General features: G+C 47.1%; 1 protein-coding gene across 6 annotated transcripts in view; it reads left to right on the top strand.

The window, feature by feature from the left end:
- Nucleotides 1-17,555, top strand: part of Ninj2 (ninjurin 2) — a 93,057-nt gene that overhangs the window by 49,205 nt on the left and 26,297 nt on the right. Inside the window, exon 1 of one of the 6 annotated variants that reach the window (XM_013068712.3) lies at nt 7,672-7,959. The exons of 4 other annotated variants lie outside the window; for them this stretch is intronic. Coding sequence is in view for 1 of the 2 variants with exons in the window: in XM_013068705.3 (XP_012924159.1) it covers nt 10,324-10,326 (3 nt within the window). In the remaining variant the exon portion in view is untranslated. Of the gene's footprint in view, nt 1-7,671; nt 7,960-9,865; nt 10,327-17,555 lie in introns of those variants that run through there. One more of the 6 variants, XM_013068705.3, reaches the window with a different exon arrangement.

Here is a 17,555-nt window from a genome sequence, read left to right as displayed (position 1 = left end):
AAATAGTCACTGCATTAAATCCAAGGGTTCTGAGAACAAAGTCCCGGCTCCTGGACCATTCATTCAGACTACTGCTCCCCTCAAAAAATCACTGCCCCCCACTCCCTACCTAACCCCCCATGAGGCACATGATCTTTGAAAGTACTGGGATTTGATTTTTAAAAACATGACCTTTCCAGCTGGGCGTGGTGGTGCGCGCCTGTAATCCCAGAACTCGGGAGGCTGAGGCAGAAGGATCACTGGGAGTTTGAGCCCAGCCTGGGCTCATAATGAATTTAAGGCCAGCCAGAACTACACAGTGAGACCCTGTCTCAAAAAACAAAAACAACAATGACAAAAAAACATGACCTTTCTGAGAATCTTTTGTCTGTTGAGGCTTAGGCAGCTTTGCCTGGAAGACATAAGACCAGTTTTTCTCCCCTGACCAGGGCTCTCCTGGTGCCCTGAGAGGCCACTGAGGCTTTGGTACGTCTCCTTTCAAAACACCTGTGTCCAGGCAGTGAGCTAAAGGCAGGAGAGGGAGGAGGGTGTTTGCCATTCCTCTTCATTCCTGTCACCTTCTCAAAGGCTCCTGTTCCTCAAGAGTGTTTACCTTTGCTACCCTGGAAGTGAGGGAGCCTCTGCAGCTGAGACAAATGTCTGGGGTAAGAAGTAATTACTCTCCAGAGCTCCAGCACTGCCCTCGGCCACAGTGCCCTTTCTGGGCCCACTCAGACCATAACTAAGCCACTGGGAGTTTCGAGTTAGACGCCTCTCCAGACCTCAGCTGCTTCCTCTGTGAAAGGGGGGGATTTGGGCACAGTGGTTACTAACTCCCTTCTTGCAGAATTCTCTATAGTTAGCGTGCTTCCTTCTCAGTATTCCCCATGTCCCACCTCAAAACCAATTTCCCACAGGACTTTTAACCACACATTGCAATCAGGACCACACCTGCTTGCCAAGAGTTCCTCCAGAGTCAGACAGTCCTATGTGCCAGCTGGTACCCTAGAAAACCTCAGAGGTGCTGGGTGCAGTGGCACACACCTGTGATCCCTGTTGATTGGGAGGATGAAGCAGGAGGATGGCAACTTCACAGCCAGTCTGAGCAATTTAGTGGGACCCTGTGTCAAAATTTTAGAAAGGAGGTTGGGGGTGCTGGGTAGTTCAGTAGCAGAGTAGCCCTGGGTTCAATCCCCAGTACTGCAAAGAAGAGGGAGAGACAGAGAGAGAGAGAGAGAGAGAGAGAGAGAGAACTTGACAATAAATGAATAAATTAGACTCTCCCATCCACCTTTTTTTTTCCATTAAGTTTATTGGTACATTTTAGGTATACAATACAGTTACACTCACCATTGGCAATCCGTTCACCTGTCTTAAGTGTTGTATTCCTACTACAGTGCTATGATTCACTGAATAATAATAATGATAATAATCATATCTGAAAGTTTTATCTGATGTTTATAGTTTAGGAAATGATTTTACATCTATCATCTGACTTTAAAATCCTCAGGACAACCCTACATAGGAGACAGAAATTGTTATTTCTGTTGGTTCTGAAGGTTTTTGTTTGTTTGTTTTTTGGTACCGAGGATCAAACTCAGGACCTTGCACTTGCAAGGCAGGCGGCCGAACCACTGAGCTACATCCCCAGCCCAGGTTCTGAAGGTTTTGACCAAGAACTTGGGACTATTTTGGAAAGTGACATTCTATGTCTTCCCACTAGCAAGATCTAAAGAAAAGAGAAAAAAGTTTGAGGAAAGAAGACATGGGACCATTCCAGCCAGCTTTGTTTTTTCTTCTGAAGTTTTTGTGTTTTGTTTTTGTTTTTGTTTGGGGAGAAGTTGAGCACTGGGAACGGAAGGCCGGGCCTTCTGCATGCTGGGTAAGTGTTTCATGGCTGAGCCGCACCCCAGCCCTCTTCTGATAATTTTTGTTTGGAGAAGGAGTAGAAAGGGAGACGGGCTCTTTAGTCAGTCAAAACCTTGGCAGACACAAGAGCTCCCTTTACTGGCCCCTTTCCTCCTTTTCTCACTCCTTGCTCTCACTGGGGCCAGGAGGCAGCTCTCCGGGGGATCAAGGCTCTAAGTGTCCCTCATGCTTGGGGCTGGGGGGGATAAAGCCCTGGGTACAGGGGAGGCAGCGGAGGAGGGCTGTGGTCTCTCCACAGCCCAGGTCTCTGATTCATGCAGGTCGTGCCCTAACGCAGCTCGAGGGCCCTGCGGGAAAGTGGCACAGTGGGATTCTTCTCTCTGGAAAAGACTGAGAAGGGGCACCCAAGGCTGACTACGCACTCGCTCTAAATTGCAGGAAGGAAATTTGGTAATCCTTGGGAAGGTGGAGCAGGACCTTGGCCCCGTGTCCTGCGGTGTGACTGTCTGGAAGGGTCAGTCAGTGAACTCAGGCACCCAGTCTGTGATTTGCATACTGTCCCCTAGGCCCAGATAGAAATTGCAACTGCTTGACCGGGGAATTAGCTCAGTGGCACCGCGCCTGCCTTGCAAGCACAAGGTTGTGGGTTCGATCCCTGGTACCAAAAAAAGAAAAAAGAAATTGCAACTGCTGTGAGGCAGGACAGGCCTTGGAGGACCCTGAGGAGGGATTGACTTTGGCTATCCAAGAACAGTTTGCAGATCTCAATCCGCGCAGTGGCCAAGGGGGCACAGAGGACAGCATTTTTCAGAAAATAAAATCACTTTGCTCAAACTTGCTAAATGCCAGGCACTTCAAACAAATCATAACACTTAATCTTCGCAACTCTGCATGATAAGAAACCATCCTGAACCTCACTTTAAAGGGCTATCAAGTCAGGTGTGGTGGCACACGCCTGTAATCCCAGCACTAGGGAGGCTGAGGCAGGAGAATCACTGTGAGTTTGAGGCCAGCCTGGGCTATACAGTGCATTCAAGGCCAGCCTCAACTGCATAGTGAGACCGTCTCAAAAAAAAAAGTCACAGAGCTAGTCCAGTGTCAGTCAGGAGTTGCACGTGCAGGGAGGGACCCTGACCAGTTCCCAGAACTGTCCCTACATGAGAGCTAGGTATGGACATGGCTGTGCCTTTCATCAGACAGAACCAGAGTGTCAGGTGAAGGCCCAGTTTTGGAGCGACCGAAGCCTCTGGAGAACAAGAGACTCCAGAATGGCCTTGGAGGAGAAGACTTTTCCTAGGAGCAGGCTCGATCCCGCAGCCCAGTCTCTGTGGCTCAACCAGGAGAGCCAAGGTGAGGAAAGCGAGCAGCATGAGGAAAGAGCAAAGAGCACAGAAAATATGCTGACGCTATGGGGGCTGGGCTGGTGTGAGGGACCCACCAGCCAGGCTGAGCCCTGGCTGGGTCATGACCTCCTCTGTGAGCCACTCCTGCAAGCTCAGGGCACCGTGAGAAAAGCACAGGGCCAGGTTGAGCCTTTCATCCCCAGGAACCTGAGAGCTTCCCAGACATCCCTTAATTATAAGCCTGGGCGCACTGTTATGCTCTGCCCAGGATACTTGCCTCATTGTTGCAATGAGGACAGGTCTGGAGGCAGAAGGAGTGCCTGGGTGAGGGGTCTGGGGAAATGGCCCCCAGAACAGGTTCCCTGGCATGAGGCCATGGCTTTAGTTACGAAGGGAATGACCTGGGAACCCTTTGTTAGGGACAATGTGTCTGACTGCTGAGTAATTGTATTAGTCAGCATTCTGTTACTGTGCCCAGATACCTGAACTACTCAACTTTAAGGGAGAAAGGTTTATCTTGGCTCATGGTTTCAGAGGTTTCAGTCCATGGTCTATGGCCCTGTGGTTTGGGGCCTGTGGTGACACAGCACACCATGCAGGAGAATGTGGTATAGGAGGTCTGTTCACCTCATGGGAGCCAGGAAGCAAAGAGAGAGGAAGAGGTAGGGCATGGTGGCACACACCTGTAATCCCAGCACTCAGGAGGCAGAGGCAGGAGAATCACTGTGAGTCTGAGGCCACTCCAAGTGACCTAACTTTCTCCCACTAAGCGACACCTCCTAAAGGTTACATCACCTCCCAACTGTGGTGTGAGCTGGGGACCAAGCCTTCACCACTCTGGCCTATGGTGACTTTTTTTTTGGTGACAGGGTCTCACTATAGTGTATTGTTCAGGGTAGCCTTAAGTTCACAGCAATCTTCCTGCCTCAGCCTCCTGAGTGCTAGGATTACAGGCATGTGCTACCATACCTGGCTGCCTTTGGGGACATTCAAGACCCACACCACAACAGTATCATCCACCAGTGTTTTTGCTCAGATATCCTCTTAGCTCACATCATGCTTCCTTATACAGCAAGTCCCCGACAAACGAGTTTGATTCTGGGAGAATATTAGAAAGTTGGATTCATTTGTAAGTCTGATATAAAAAAAACAAACACACACACACACACAAATACTGCAAATAAACTATTTTTAGTTGCACAGTAAGCACATAGCAGCACAACTATGACAATGTCCAGCAGACACGTGAACTAATTCTGTGATTTGTTTGCATGTTTATAATGTGAGGTCTTTTCGCATCTGCAAAAGTTCCCATCTCGAACGTTCATATGTCATGGACTTCCTGTAACAACTTTGCTGAGGTTAGGGGACCTAGGACAGAACAGAGGGTGACCACACTCTCCTAATGAAATGGAGGCAGCTGAGCTTTGCAGGTGCCAGAGACAGCCAGGTAATTGCCCAGGGAGTTTTGCGCCCTGATTGGCTTGACTAGGTATTCTGGTCTTCAGAATGAGGCCACATAAGAAGCAAGTGTGTGGAGAAATGTTCCACTCTGGACAAACCCTAAAGGTATATCACACCGCTCAGGAGTCTTGCTCCTAACTGATGAGTTATAGTGCAGACCTTGTCATGTCATCAAGTCCCTGTTTTGGCCTCTTTCTTATGTGGAGAGAGGACAGGATTGGGTTTCCTGGTGATGCTGTGCAACTGTAATGCTATCATTGTCGTCCCTAGAACCACAGCGATTATACTTTGTACTAGGAAGAAGTAAGCACCCATGGGCACGATCTTCTAGCATTCTATGCTTGAATGATTTTTTACTGTCACCACCCAGACCAAGCCCCTGGGCTGCAAATGCTCCTTTGCTCTTTCATGTAGTTCATAGTTCATCAGAAGAAGGCAAGAAATCGAGAGGTATAAGTTGGGCATGATGAGGTATAAGCCAGGCATTGTGCATGAGCCTGTCATCCCAGCTATTTGGGAGGCTGAGGCATGAGGATTTCAAGTTCAAGGCCAATCTGAGCAATTTAGTGAGACTCTATCTAAAACAAACAAATAAATAAAGCCTGGGGATATATATAGCTCAGGTCCTAGGTTCAATCCTCAGTACTGGAAAAAAGGGAGAGAGCAAGAGAGGAAAAGAGGAGGGACCTGGAGGTGTGAACCCCAGGGGGAGTAGTAAATTATAGGTATACACTCTGGTTCCCCAGTGCAGCTTGATACAGTTAATCCCAGTGATCAGGTTATTACCATTGCCTTTGCTTCCTTCTTTCCTTCTTCCTTCTTTCTTCCTTTCTTCTTCCTTCTTTCCTTCTTCCTTCTTTCCTCCTCTAGCTTTTATTTCTGGAAAAGTCTAAGTTGGCTCCTAGCATCAGGATTTTAGCCTCATAAATTTTCTTCAAACAGTTTTTAGCCTTGTTGAGAATTTCTTCTACTCCAGTAGATATTCATTACCTTTTCTTCCCCAGTGCTGGAAATGGAACCCAAGGCCTCACATATGCTAGACAAATGCTCTATCCATGAGCCACTTCTCCAGCCCTCATTAGCTTTTTGTTAACAATTTACCCCCGGCCCTGTCTGCAGCCTCCCATCTTAGATCGAATCCCCTGCCGTATACACGGTCTCTAAGAGTACTCCTCCCCCTTCTCCTCGTTCCTTTCTTCCCACACACTTCCTATATCAGCAGCACCTCTTCACCAGTCACAGGACCCTGAAGTGTGTGTGTGAGGCACGTGCTTTGGGAGTGTGCCACCTGTGGGTGAGAGCCACAGCCCTCGGCACAGCCCTCTGTAATATCCACAGTGCGTCACTTACTCACAGAGTGCACCTAGTGCTTTAGGAGAGCTGAGGAAGAGGGACAAATCCAGCCTCTGGGTGCTGAGAAAAGCTTCCCAAGGGTGTGAGACCTGGCTGGACAGGCAAGAATGCATGGACGCTTTAAGTAGAGAAAAGAATGGGGAGCAGGTATAGCCTTCCTAAGAGCTGAGTCAGTCTTTACAAAAATCATGCTCCCTTTGATAAATACACATGCTCTCACTTACCCCCCGATTTCTGAGATTCCAATGTGCCTCTCTCACGGGGCCTTTCACTCTCCTTTGAGAGCCGCTCATTCGCTGGAAATGGGCGATGTAGGGCTCTACATTATCTCTGTAACCCATGATGAAATCAGAGAGTGCCTGCACCAACCTTGCACCCTTACACATTCACACAAATGCTCACCCTGATTCTTCAGCGAGATCAGGACATGCAGAATCATTCTGACGTCCCTGCGCAGCCTCTGGGGGTGGTGCTGAGGACATGTGCTAAATAGCAAAGGTCAAGACCTCAGGGCTGCAGCTTGGAGCTCAGGGACAGAGCTCCCGGAGCCAGGCAGCTTCCTCATCTTTGCACGACAGCTGTTTGTTTTCCATAGAGCGCTGACAGTGCACGCAGCTCGCTTGGCATGTGAAGACATAGTCCCACCCCGAGGCCTCTGGGAACTGAGCATGACAGCCTCTGGGTGCAAATACAACTCCAAAATCTGGCAGGCTGAGCCCTGAGGTATGAGCCCTTTGTTTCCGCCTCTGAGAAAACAAATAAATACAATAACATGGGCTAACCAGCTCTAGACAAGGTAGCACTCAGGAGGAAGAACCAAGCCATCCTTCGTTGAGGATAAGAGGGAGAATGGATCATGTTAGGACATGGGCATTAGGAATTTTTAGGGTGGAGGAGAGAGATGTGGTCAGAGGCAAATGGGAAACCAGGTGTTGGGGGGGGCGGTCCCAACATAAGGCAAGCAGAGGTTGGAACTGCTGTGGGAGGGTAGCACCTCCTGAGTCTCTTCTGGGCACCTCCTGCTTCACCACGGCTCCACCACAGTCCTTGAGTCTCAGGCCTGCACTGGCTGCCCAGATCAAGCCTTGCCAAGCAGGTGCCCTTGGGGAAGGCTGCAAAGTAAAGTAAAAATGATCAATAAAGATTGATCTTTAGGAGGCAGCGTGGTGTTGTGTAAAAGACACTGGCTTCCAGCCATGCCAGAATCTGACTTCCTCCTTTCCGCCATTCCCAACAGCCATATGTCTTGGTTTTTTGGTTTTTGTTGTGGTTTTTTTTGGTACTGAGGATCGAACTTGGGACCCTGCGCTTGCAAGGCAGGCACTGGAACCACTGAGCTAAACCCCCAGCCCTACAGCCATATGTCTTGAGCAGTTCACTCTCTCACCCTGGAAAGAAGACTCTTGTAGGGTTTAAATGAACTAGCACCCAGAGAGTGACACACACACACAGCACCTGGCTTAGGGTGGAGGTACAGGTGTTACTCCTTCCACGGAAGAAATGCCACTAGTTCTTTAAGATACACAGTAAGACTTAGGATTAGAGACAATGTTCTGGAAAAAGAGTAAGTTTACATTTTTCCTAGGAGCCATAGAAATAATGGGTTTGGCATCACTGTCAAAGTGAGTTTGCGCATTAGGAGGTGGGAGTGTTTCCCGGTATTCCTGAGCCTCCCAAACCAGGCCAGCCAGGGATGGAAGGATAGACTTTGGGTTTTGGATACATTATTAAACCTCTCTGGGGACACCCTGTTCAATGCCGTTTGTCCCTTTGCCTCTGATTCTGTGAGCCCAAGAGGATTGTTTAGCTTTCCCTGGAAAAACCCAGGGAGTGACCTGCTCACCCAACAATCAGTTGGGCAATCAACCTATCGGTCCATCTAGTTTACCTCGGATCCTTCTTTCAATGCAAGGATGGGGAGGACCAGGATGCCAAGGAGTGTGCTGCAGAGGTAGGGTCCCTGGCTTGGAAGGATGCACATCTTTACAAAATCAGAGAGACTTAGCCACTTCTGGTTACGGTGGACAGAAATGAACCTAAACATCTAAGATCCAAAGGAGGAGGGGTTATGACAGAGTCAGGGTCTCTCCAAGACCACAGGCAGGGAGATCAGGGAGGTTGCACAAGGGCATGGGCCAGAAACTAGGAAACCCATACGAACCCAAGTACCTTCTTTCCTTTGGCATCTCCAGGGTGGCTGGCTTCTTATTTTTGCTTCTCTCTGTGCATGTTGGTTTATGTAATCAGTGGAGTTGAATAGCAAAGTGAGTCTAATTTCCAAGTTCATGGGAGGGGGAATTTGATGGCTTCTGTACAGGGAAAGGGTAATGGGAGTTGCCAGAGACCCCTGCAGCGGTCCGGGGCTCCTGCAAGCCAGTACGACATCCTCGAGATAGGAAAGTGGGAATTAAAAGAAACAGAGTCAGAGACTTGAGAGAAACTGAGTCTTGGGCTGATCTAAGCTGCTCTGGGCAGCAAAGACAAAGGACTCCAAGGACGTCCAGTGTTTATTCATCACAAGTGTGGGAAGGGGGGAGGTGGGCAGGCCTTGGAACACCTGCTGATAACAAGTATCAAGAAGGCAGGACTGTAGAATGAAGACACAGCACATCTTTGCTGAACAGAACAAACGGTTAATTCAGAGGGAAAGAATTTAGCTGGAGTCAGTTGACCTTGACTGGGAGTGAACTCAGCCAAGCCCTGCTACTTCCAATGTAACACAGTCGAAGTATAACTTTTTTTTTTTTTTGGTACCGAGGATTGAACTCAGGACCTTCGCTTTTGAGGCAGGCAGCAGAACCACTGAGCTAAATCCCTTGCCCCACAATCGAATTATGGAGGGGCAAGAAGCTTGTGCCACTATAGCCTCCTAGTACTGGTCAGATTGTCTGCTACAGTCCTGCTTGGAGGAGACGCCTACTCCTAATCTACTTGGCCATGACCTGATGAGCTAGCCACGTACAGACCACATATAATATAAACATGCTCTCTCCAGTCCAGTAGAGTTGTGGAATCTCAGAGAAGAAAGGTAGTGATGGCCCCAACACCTCAAAGCACACTGCATTAGGATACACATTTGACTGCTACAACAGTAATGCCTTAAACGAGTTGGAAGTTTATTGCTCTCCTGTGTGTAACAGGTTGAGTGCAAACTGCCCAGGGATAATACAGTGAATCCACAGCAATAGGGATGCAGGCGCCTTCCAACTTCATGCTCTCCTCTCAGGATATTTGCCAAATACACATGCTTGAAGATGCTGCACTACAATGTCCACACTCCTGCCAGAGGGAGGGGATAGAAGGACCTTTGAAGGTGCCTTTCAAAGACACAATTGTTCCTGCTAAGTTTTCATTAGCCAGGCCTTAAACATATGGCTATAATTCAAGAGAGATTGGGAAATGCAGACATTAGTTAATGGACATATGTTCAGTCAAAAACAACCCCGCAAGAAGGTCAAATGGATATTGGGAGACAACTTCCTGCAAGGATCACTAGGGTCCTTGGTTCCTAAAACTCTGAAGCTTTTGTCTCTTTGTTTTGGTACCGGGGATTGAACTCGGGACCTTGTGCTTGCGAGGCAGGTGCTGGAACCACTGAGCTGTCTCTTCTAATTCTAGACTTTGGGACAGGTTGTTGCCACAGAAGAGATACAAGGGGCATGAAAGAATATCTATGAATATCTACATGTAAACACGTCCAAAAGCGTGACCAGGACATGCTTAGGCTTGATGCTTTCTTTGGTACTTTGACACCATTTCAAGGAAGGCCTGGGGATGATGTGCCTCTTCCCCTGTCCTAATTTAAGGTACAGAAAAGGAAGTTCTACAATTGATCTTAGCCAAAAGACTGAGAAGCGCTAAGAAAAGGAAGTTCTGGGGACGGATTGCAGAAGTGAATTTGACAGCACAGAGTTCTTTAAAGAACAGGTTCGAGTCACAGCCCAGTTCTGCCAAAGAGAGGTTAAAGTCACTTCCTTCAGACTCCAGACCCACATGTTGTATGCCTTCCTGGAAACCCATCCAGCAACTGGGCTGGGGAGAGTAGATCACAGCAGCTAATCCACCAGTAGTGCATGGTTGAGTGCCCTCGTGCACAGGGACACTGGGTCGAGGGCCCACTGTGTGCAGGAACAGCCTGGATGCCTTGGTGGGACCCAAGTAGGTGTCCAACAGAAGATGTGCCTGAGGCTCTATCCTCTTAGCTGGAAGACTGACCTCATCCTTGGCCAAGGACTTCCGGTTCACCAGTATCTACTTGGTGGGGCAAGAGGCTTTCAGTCCAAGTCAGCAGATAGGACTGTGAGTCACAGTACATATGGTAGGTGTCTTTGCTCTATTCCAGGCGGGGCTTTGCACAAGAGTAGGGGTGGCAGAGGTGGCTTTTACTGTGATTTCTGGGTCTATAGCACTGTGTGTGTGTGTGTGTGTGTGTGTGTGTGTGTACTTGTCAGGACAGGGGAGGTTAAGAGTGTGGGAAGTTAGGAATCAAACTGAACTTTATAGCTTTTACTCACAGTGATGTCCAGATGAGGGACGAGAGGAGCAGAGAAAGTCCTGGGCCAGAAATCAGCTTGGGGTCACACTGACCTGTGTGATCTTCCATGTTCTTACCTCATTTCCCCCATGTTTAAGACAGGAGGTCATAATGCCTTGCTCAACTCGAAAGGCTTTCACAGTAAAAAAGAGAATGGAACCGTGAGCCATGTAAAAGCAAAGACAGCCTTGTTTTCCCCTCTGTGGCCCTTGGCACCTGGTACTGTACCGGGTACATGCAGTCACTCTTCAGTGAGTGTTGTCCAGATTCAGTTGGGAGGGGGCAAGGGCTGGGGGATGTGGCTCAGTAGCAGAATGTTTCCCTAGCATGCATGGGCCCCTGGGCTCCATCCCCAGCACCCAGCACCACCAACAAAAACCCTGCAATCACTTGGCCCACTTTACTTGTAAGAAAACAGAGACCCTGTAGGGACAGGAACTTGCCTAAGGCCACAGAGGACACCTGGGAAGAGTAAATAGGGGCAGCGCCAGGGTCTGAGATGTGCTCTGCATTCAGCCAGCATCGGTGCTACCCTTCTGCACCTCTACTCTCCCCCTCCCTTCGTACCAGTATCCGTAGCTGCTCAAGGCTGACCTGGGATTACTGAGCAGGAGGCTGTTGCTGCCCTTGTGCAATGGGATACCATGGTTAGAGCAGTGGCTCTGGAGCCAGACTACCTGGGTTTGAACCCTGTTCTGCCATTGTTATGGTTTGGATTTTCCTTTTTATTTGGTTCTGTAGACTGAACCCACGGCCTTCACACTGAGCTACATCCCTAGTCCTTTTTTAAAATTTTTATTTTTAGGCTATTGTGGCTTTCCTCACGACAGCTCACTCTGTTTTCTCCAGGGTGTACATTTATCTTGCTTTTTCCTCTTTCGCTTGGCCCAAGCTCACTCTGCAAAGCCAGTTTCTCCCTCACCCTTTTTTTTTTTTTTTTTTTGTACCGGGGATCCAACTTGGGTCCTTGCACTTGCGCAGCAGGCGGTGAAACCACTGAGCTAAATCCCCGGCCCCTTCTCCCTCACTCTTAATTTTTACTTTTTCAAATAAACTTTGCCACACTCAAATAAATAAATAGGACTTTAATTTTGAGATAGGTCTCCACTAAGTCGCTAAATTCCCCAGGCTAGGCTCAAATGCATAATCTTCCTGTGACAGCTCCCCAGAGTGCTTGGATTACAGGTGTGTGTCGGGGCTTGGCTGTGATTTGTATTTGAAATGTCCTCCACAGGGCCATGTGTTAAAGGCTTGGATGCCAGCTTTCGGAACCACTGGAAGGTAGTGGAACCTATCATAGGAAGCGTGAAGTTATGAATTGGGGACTGCCCTCAAGGGGAATGTTGGGACCCTACTGCTTCCCATCTCCCTTCTTGCTTCCTGGCTGCCATGAGGTGAGCAGCTTTACTTCAGCGCTTGCCTTCCACCATGATAAGCTGTCTCACCACAGGCCCCAAAATGATGGGGCCAAGTAACCACGGACTGAAACATCTGAAACCAGGAACCCAAATAAATCTTTCCTCCTTTAAGCCAATTATCTCAGGCATTTGTCACGGTGATAGAACGCTGAGTAATACATCCATTTACTAGCTTTGTGAGCCCATTTAATCTCTTTATGTCTTGGCTTCCTCAGCTATGAAATGGGGATTAAAATTGTAGCTGAGTGTGGTGGCACGCACCAATAATCTCAGCACTCTGGGAGGCTGAAGCAGAAAGATTGTAAGTTTACAACCCCAGCCTGGGCTACATTGTGACCCTGTCTCAAAACAAACAAACAGGACCAGGTATTTAGCTCAGTGGCACTGAGCCTGCCTTGAAAGTGAAAGGTCCTGAGTTTGATCCCTGGTACCAAAAAACATTATAATAAATAAATAAAATAAAATTTTTAAAAAGTAAAAAACAAACAAACAAACAAAAACTGACATTGTATTTAACCCCACGACGTTGTTGTGAGAATGAAATGAGTCAAAACATACTTAAAGTGTCTGGGGCAAGTATGCATGCTGTTGGGGGTTTGCTGTTTGTGAGGTTTGCAGTTGGCTTTTCTTACTGCAATGGTGGCTACAGAGTTGGTCAGCATGGCCAGCCTTCCCAAGGACAATCATTTGGCAATGGCAGTTTGTTTTCACTGACTAGGGTAAGATTCCTATTGCTATTCTAAAGGCCTGGGGAATCTATCATGTAAATTCTTGGAGGGCTAGGGGTTCTCTCTGGTGAAGACCCTTAAGGGTAAACCACAGGGCATTTGATGGACAGTTAGAAAGCAAAGACCAGTAAATCCTCCTGAAGATCCAAACCTCAGAACCATCCTCCGGCCCCAGTACACCGAGGGCTGAGATGGGATACCAGCTACCCAGAAGCACATTTCCTCTTTGCTTTAAAATCTTTACCATTCCAGCTTCCATTTAGCTGGCTCAGCATTGGAAAGCCAAGGAACCCCAGCACAGAGAAGGCCAGAGGCCAAAGGGCCAGGAAAACTGGAGGGAGGCAGAGTTGCTCCTGCCAGGAGAGGGGATTCAGTTTCCTCCCCACCCTGCAGCGGGCCCCCAGCCTCCTCACTCCCATTCCTTTTCCCCTTCCACCCCCAGACCTTTGGGCCACAGGTTCTGCCTGAAAAAGCAATTAGGAGTTGCTACCTCAGGACATTTCCTCTGGACCTATTTCCTGCGGGCGCTCCGGGCAGGGAAGGGAGCATTAACTCAGCATTCCCCACCAGACCTTGTCATCCCGGATGCTGACTGTCACTCACTCACTCACAGCCAATTGCCACACCTGAGAGGTGGTTTCTTAATGGTTTCCAGTGTCCACACCTGTGCTGACTAACCTGGCAGGTTCCTGGAGAAGAGCTGAAGCCAATTTTCTGACAGAAATGTGTTTTGTCTTTTTGGTGTGTGCTTGTTTTTGTAATTTGGCGCAGCCCTAGGATTTGCTGTAGTTTTTAAGAACTCTCCCTGAGATTGGAATTTCAGAGTATCTCTGGTTCGATCATCACGGTCACCATCAGAATACCCTACAGAGTACTACCATGTGGGCCGGTAGTTTACATATTATCTCGAGTGTGTCCAATTCCCTACTTTCCAAGGTAGATCTGAGGACGGTTCCTCTCAAGCTTTCATGTGCACAGAAATCTCCTGGGAATCTTGTTAAAATGCAGATTCTGTGGCCTGGGACGCAGCTCAGTGGCCAAGCACTCACCCCCCACACCACCAAACAAAAATGCAGATTCTGGGTGAGCAGGTCCGCTGGAAGGCCTGAGCTTTGGCATTTCTACCAAGCTCCCAGGTAATATTGCTTCTCATTCCTTGAGTAGCAAAGATATCAGGAGGAATCTTGGTTGCAAGTAACTGAGATCCACTGTGAACCAGTTAAGCAAGAAGAAGAATTTATTACAGGGACTTGGGCGTCGCATGAGGTTAAGGGACAGAGACGGGACAGGATGACAGCTGGGTGTGGGGAAGAGATGGAGCCTGGGTGTCCGAAGCCTACAGGACGTGGGCTACTGACCTGCACTCTTCCTGCAGTGCTTCCTTCAGGAATCCAGTGCTTCCTTCCATCTCCTCCCATCACACCATCCTGTTCCTTTCTCCTCCATTCTGCTTTGTTTCCAGGGCAACTCTACCACAGTCTTGGGATCCCACTTTTTTTGTTTTAGATTTTTTGGTGGCACTGGAATGGAACCCAGATCCTTATACGTACTAGGCAAGAGCTCCACCCCTGAGCTGTGTCCCACCCTTTTAAAAACTTTTGTAAATTTTGAGACAGGCTCTCACGATATAGGCCAAGCTGGCCTTAAACTTGTGATCCTCTTGCCTCAGCCTCCTGAGCAGCTAGGATCACTGGTCTGTGCCACCATGGTCAGCTTGCTGCTCTCTTGGATTCCTCCCTAGTTCCTGTGGTACACAGCTTCCAGTAGTTCCCTATGGAAGTGAGCAGAGCAGGCACAATGTTGACAAACTAATGAGCCTGTTATTGTCTTTACACTGCTTGAGAGGGTAGGTGAGCAGAGTCCTAGTTTCTGGTGTGGCTGTGCTGTCCAATGCCACTTGACTTTCTACCCTTTGTGTCTCTGGATTCTTCTCTCTGACACCCAGTTCTGAGAAGTCACAATGGCATGCCTTGGGACACACACATCTTTCCTCATAACTATACTGGTTATTTGGCAAGCCCTTTTGTCCTGGACATTTTTTTTTCTGAATTAATTATTTAAGAATTTCTTGCTGGGCGTGGTGGCACTGTTGTGTCTAGATTGTGAGGTCTTTAAAGACTATTTAGGAGTTGATTTTAATGTAAGCACATGAGGGTCGTTTATTTAAGTTTGAGTAGGGACTCTTATCTGACACCGACGTAGTGGGTTAGGATTGAGAGTTTTGACTTTAAAACACTAGGGGTTTTTATAGAGGTTATAGTAAGGCGTGGGGTTTTAAATCACACACAAACCATACGATTGGTTAGCATTTAGCAAGTTTTGAAAGTTTAAACTTGATTGGCTGTGTCTTGTGCGCTGAACTGTAAACGGCTGTTCAAGTCATCGAAAAGAACATCTGGGATACTGGGGTATTGGGGTAACTACTGATTAGCTGTTGTTAGGCTAGTTGTTAGGGGACTGTTGAACATTATCACAGGCAGGTGGCCAAAGTACATCTTGTGGGTTTTTTTGGAACTAGAGTTTATGTCTAGGCCACCTTATTCTAAGATGGGGCCAAATTTTAAAATGGAGTCACTCAGGCCTCACAGCACATGCCTATAATCCCAGCACTCCGGAGACTGAGGCAGGAGTATCTGGGTTTGATGCCAGCCTGAGCTACATAGCCCAGGCTACAAAGATCCTGTCTCCCAAAAAACAAACAGGCTGGGGATGTAGCTCAGGCGCTACACCTGCCGGGCAAGTCCAAGGTCCTGAGTACAATTCCCTATACTGAAGAAAAAAAGAAAGAAAGCTGGAGATTTAGCTCAGTGGTTCCACCGCCTGCCTCGAAAGTGCAAGGACCCGAGTTTGATCCCCAATACCAAAAAAAAAAAAAAAGGAAGGAAGACTTTCTTAAATCAGGTATGGTGACACACACCTATAATCCCAGCACTTGGGAGGCTGAGGCAGGAGGATCATCAGGAATTTGAGGCCAGACTGTGCTACATAGTGAATTCAAGGCCAGCCTGAACTACATAGTGAGACTAATAATATAAGGCACCAAGTAATCCAAACAAGCAAAATAATCGAAGCAAGGGAAATGTTATAACTCCCAACCTGCTAGATGTCCAAAACTCAAGTTCAGATTCTCTAAAATCTAAGAATGAATTCTAGGAACAAGGGAGGTTAAGAGTAGGAAAAGTTTATTGAAAGATAGCTTCTGTCTAAGAGAGAAAGAAGGGGGATCGGAAAGTGAGTTGCCCACCCACCCCACTTCTCAAAGGTGTTTCACCAGGCAAAACCACCAGGTGAGGCAGATACAAAGTGGGACAAAACTATAAGACCCAATGGAAAATCACAAGGTGGGCAAGAGGTGGGAAAAACCATGATCAACCAATAAAATTACAAGTACAGTTCACCCAGGTAATATTGATTAAATGAGGATCAAATGGGAAAACAAGTCACAAATCAAGCGAACAAAGAATGAACAAGGAGTTTCCAGAAAGGAAGTCGGCTAGGGAGATTGATGCCTATTTAGAATATCAATCACTGCTATTTATCCCAGGGGAAGTAGGTGAGTGCAGTACCTTTTCTCTTTTTATAGTGCTGCCCAGTGAATGTGCCTCAATTGTTTTTTATGCTGAGGACCTAACCTTGTCTAACTGCTTTATAATTTCTAACTAATGTAGCTATCTGCAATATTCCCCCCTCTGAAGAAGTATCCCTAACTGCGGTTGGGGAGAAAGGGCATAGTTTTTATCATCTAACTGCTTCGAGCTGAAAAGGGTCGATGTGGGAAGAGACTGTAGTTAGGGGCTCTCTCCAGACAGCTAACTTAATGGGCCTCAGATAGAAATCATATTGTAGCTTAGTAGTTATGAACCTTTTACAAGGTTGATCTGGTGGATTGGGGTAAGAGGAGTCTAGCACACTTGTCACTGGTTCCATCTGTATGACCGCTTGGATTTTGGCAGCCTCTAGGTGAGAATAAACAAAATTTTCAAGAAATTAGAGCCTGTATAATCTAAGCATGAACACTAGAATGGAAAGGCGGGTTGGGGAAAGAGTGACACTTAGAAACTGAAATAGTGATTGTAACCTGCTGGCTCTTAGACTCTTATTGATGGAGGTTATCTATAAGTCTGATATTTTGTCATAAGTCTCTCTAGTTTTCACTGTGAGAAGACAGAGACAATTTGAAGGTCAATTTTAGCTAAGAGATTTAAAAACTGTTGTTGAACTGTTATATATTTTACTATAGTTTTTTAATGACCCATAACATTGGTCAGCTACCAGTGCAGCTGGCAACTGCCAGAAGGGGTCAGCGATTGGAGCCTTTTTTTACGTCTAACTTTATTGTTAAATTTTTAATATTATATTTATTAATATTTTAGTTATACTTTTCTATTTGGTGTTTAAGACCAAGTTAAAGTGAGACCTGTGTCTGTCTATCAAGGTCAGTTAAGTCTCCCCAGGCATTACTTTGGAACCATATATGGAGCCTCTTAGCTCTTCGGTCAGTGTCAGAGTCAGGATGGGTCATGGCCTTGTGTGACCATGTTGCTTTTGGTGAACCACGTGATATTTAAGCTCATATGCCTGGTTTATTTCATTTAACATTATGATCTCAAGATGAATCCATTTTCCTACAAATGATTTGAGTTTATCCTTCTTTATAGCAGAGTAGTACTCTTTTGCTGTCATTTTGGTTTGATTTCTATAGCTTTAGACTAAGTCTGGAAGTGGGATAGGATCAGTTCCCTTCGTCCTTCTTCAATATTGTATTGGCTACCTCGATTCTTTCATCTCTTTATATAAGCCTTAGAATCAGTTTGTTGATATCCACAAAATAACTTCCTGAGATTTTGAGTGAGGTTGCACTGAATCT

The sequence above is a fragment of the Heterocephalus glaber genome, unplaced genomic scaffold (assembly GCF_053883595.1).
Source record: "Heterocephalus glaber isolate CG9 unplaced genomic scaffold, H.glaber_assembly_v1.0 deba00000281, whole genome shotgun sequence".
In the NCBI taxonomy this organism is placed as follows: domain Eukaryota; kingdom Metazoa; phylum Chordata; class Mammalia; order Rodentia; family Bathyergidae; genus Heterocephalus; species Heterocephalus glaber.
Note: the sequence above shows the minus strand (reverse complement) of the source record. Positions and strands in the feature narration are given on the sequence as shown.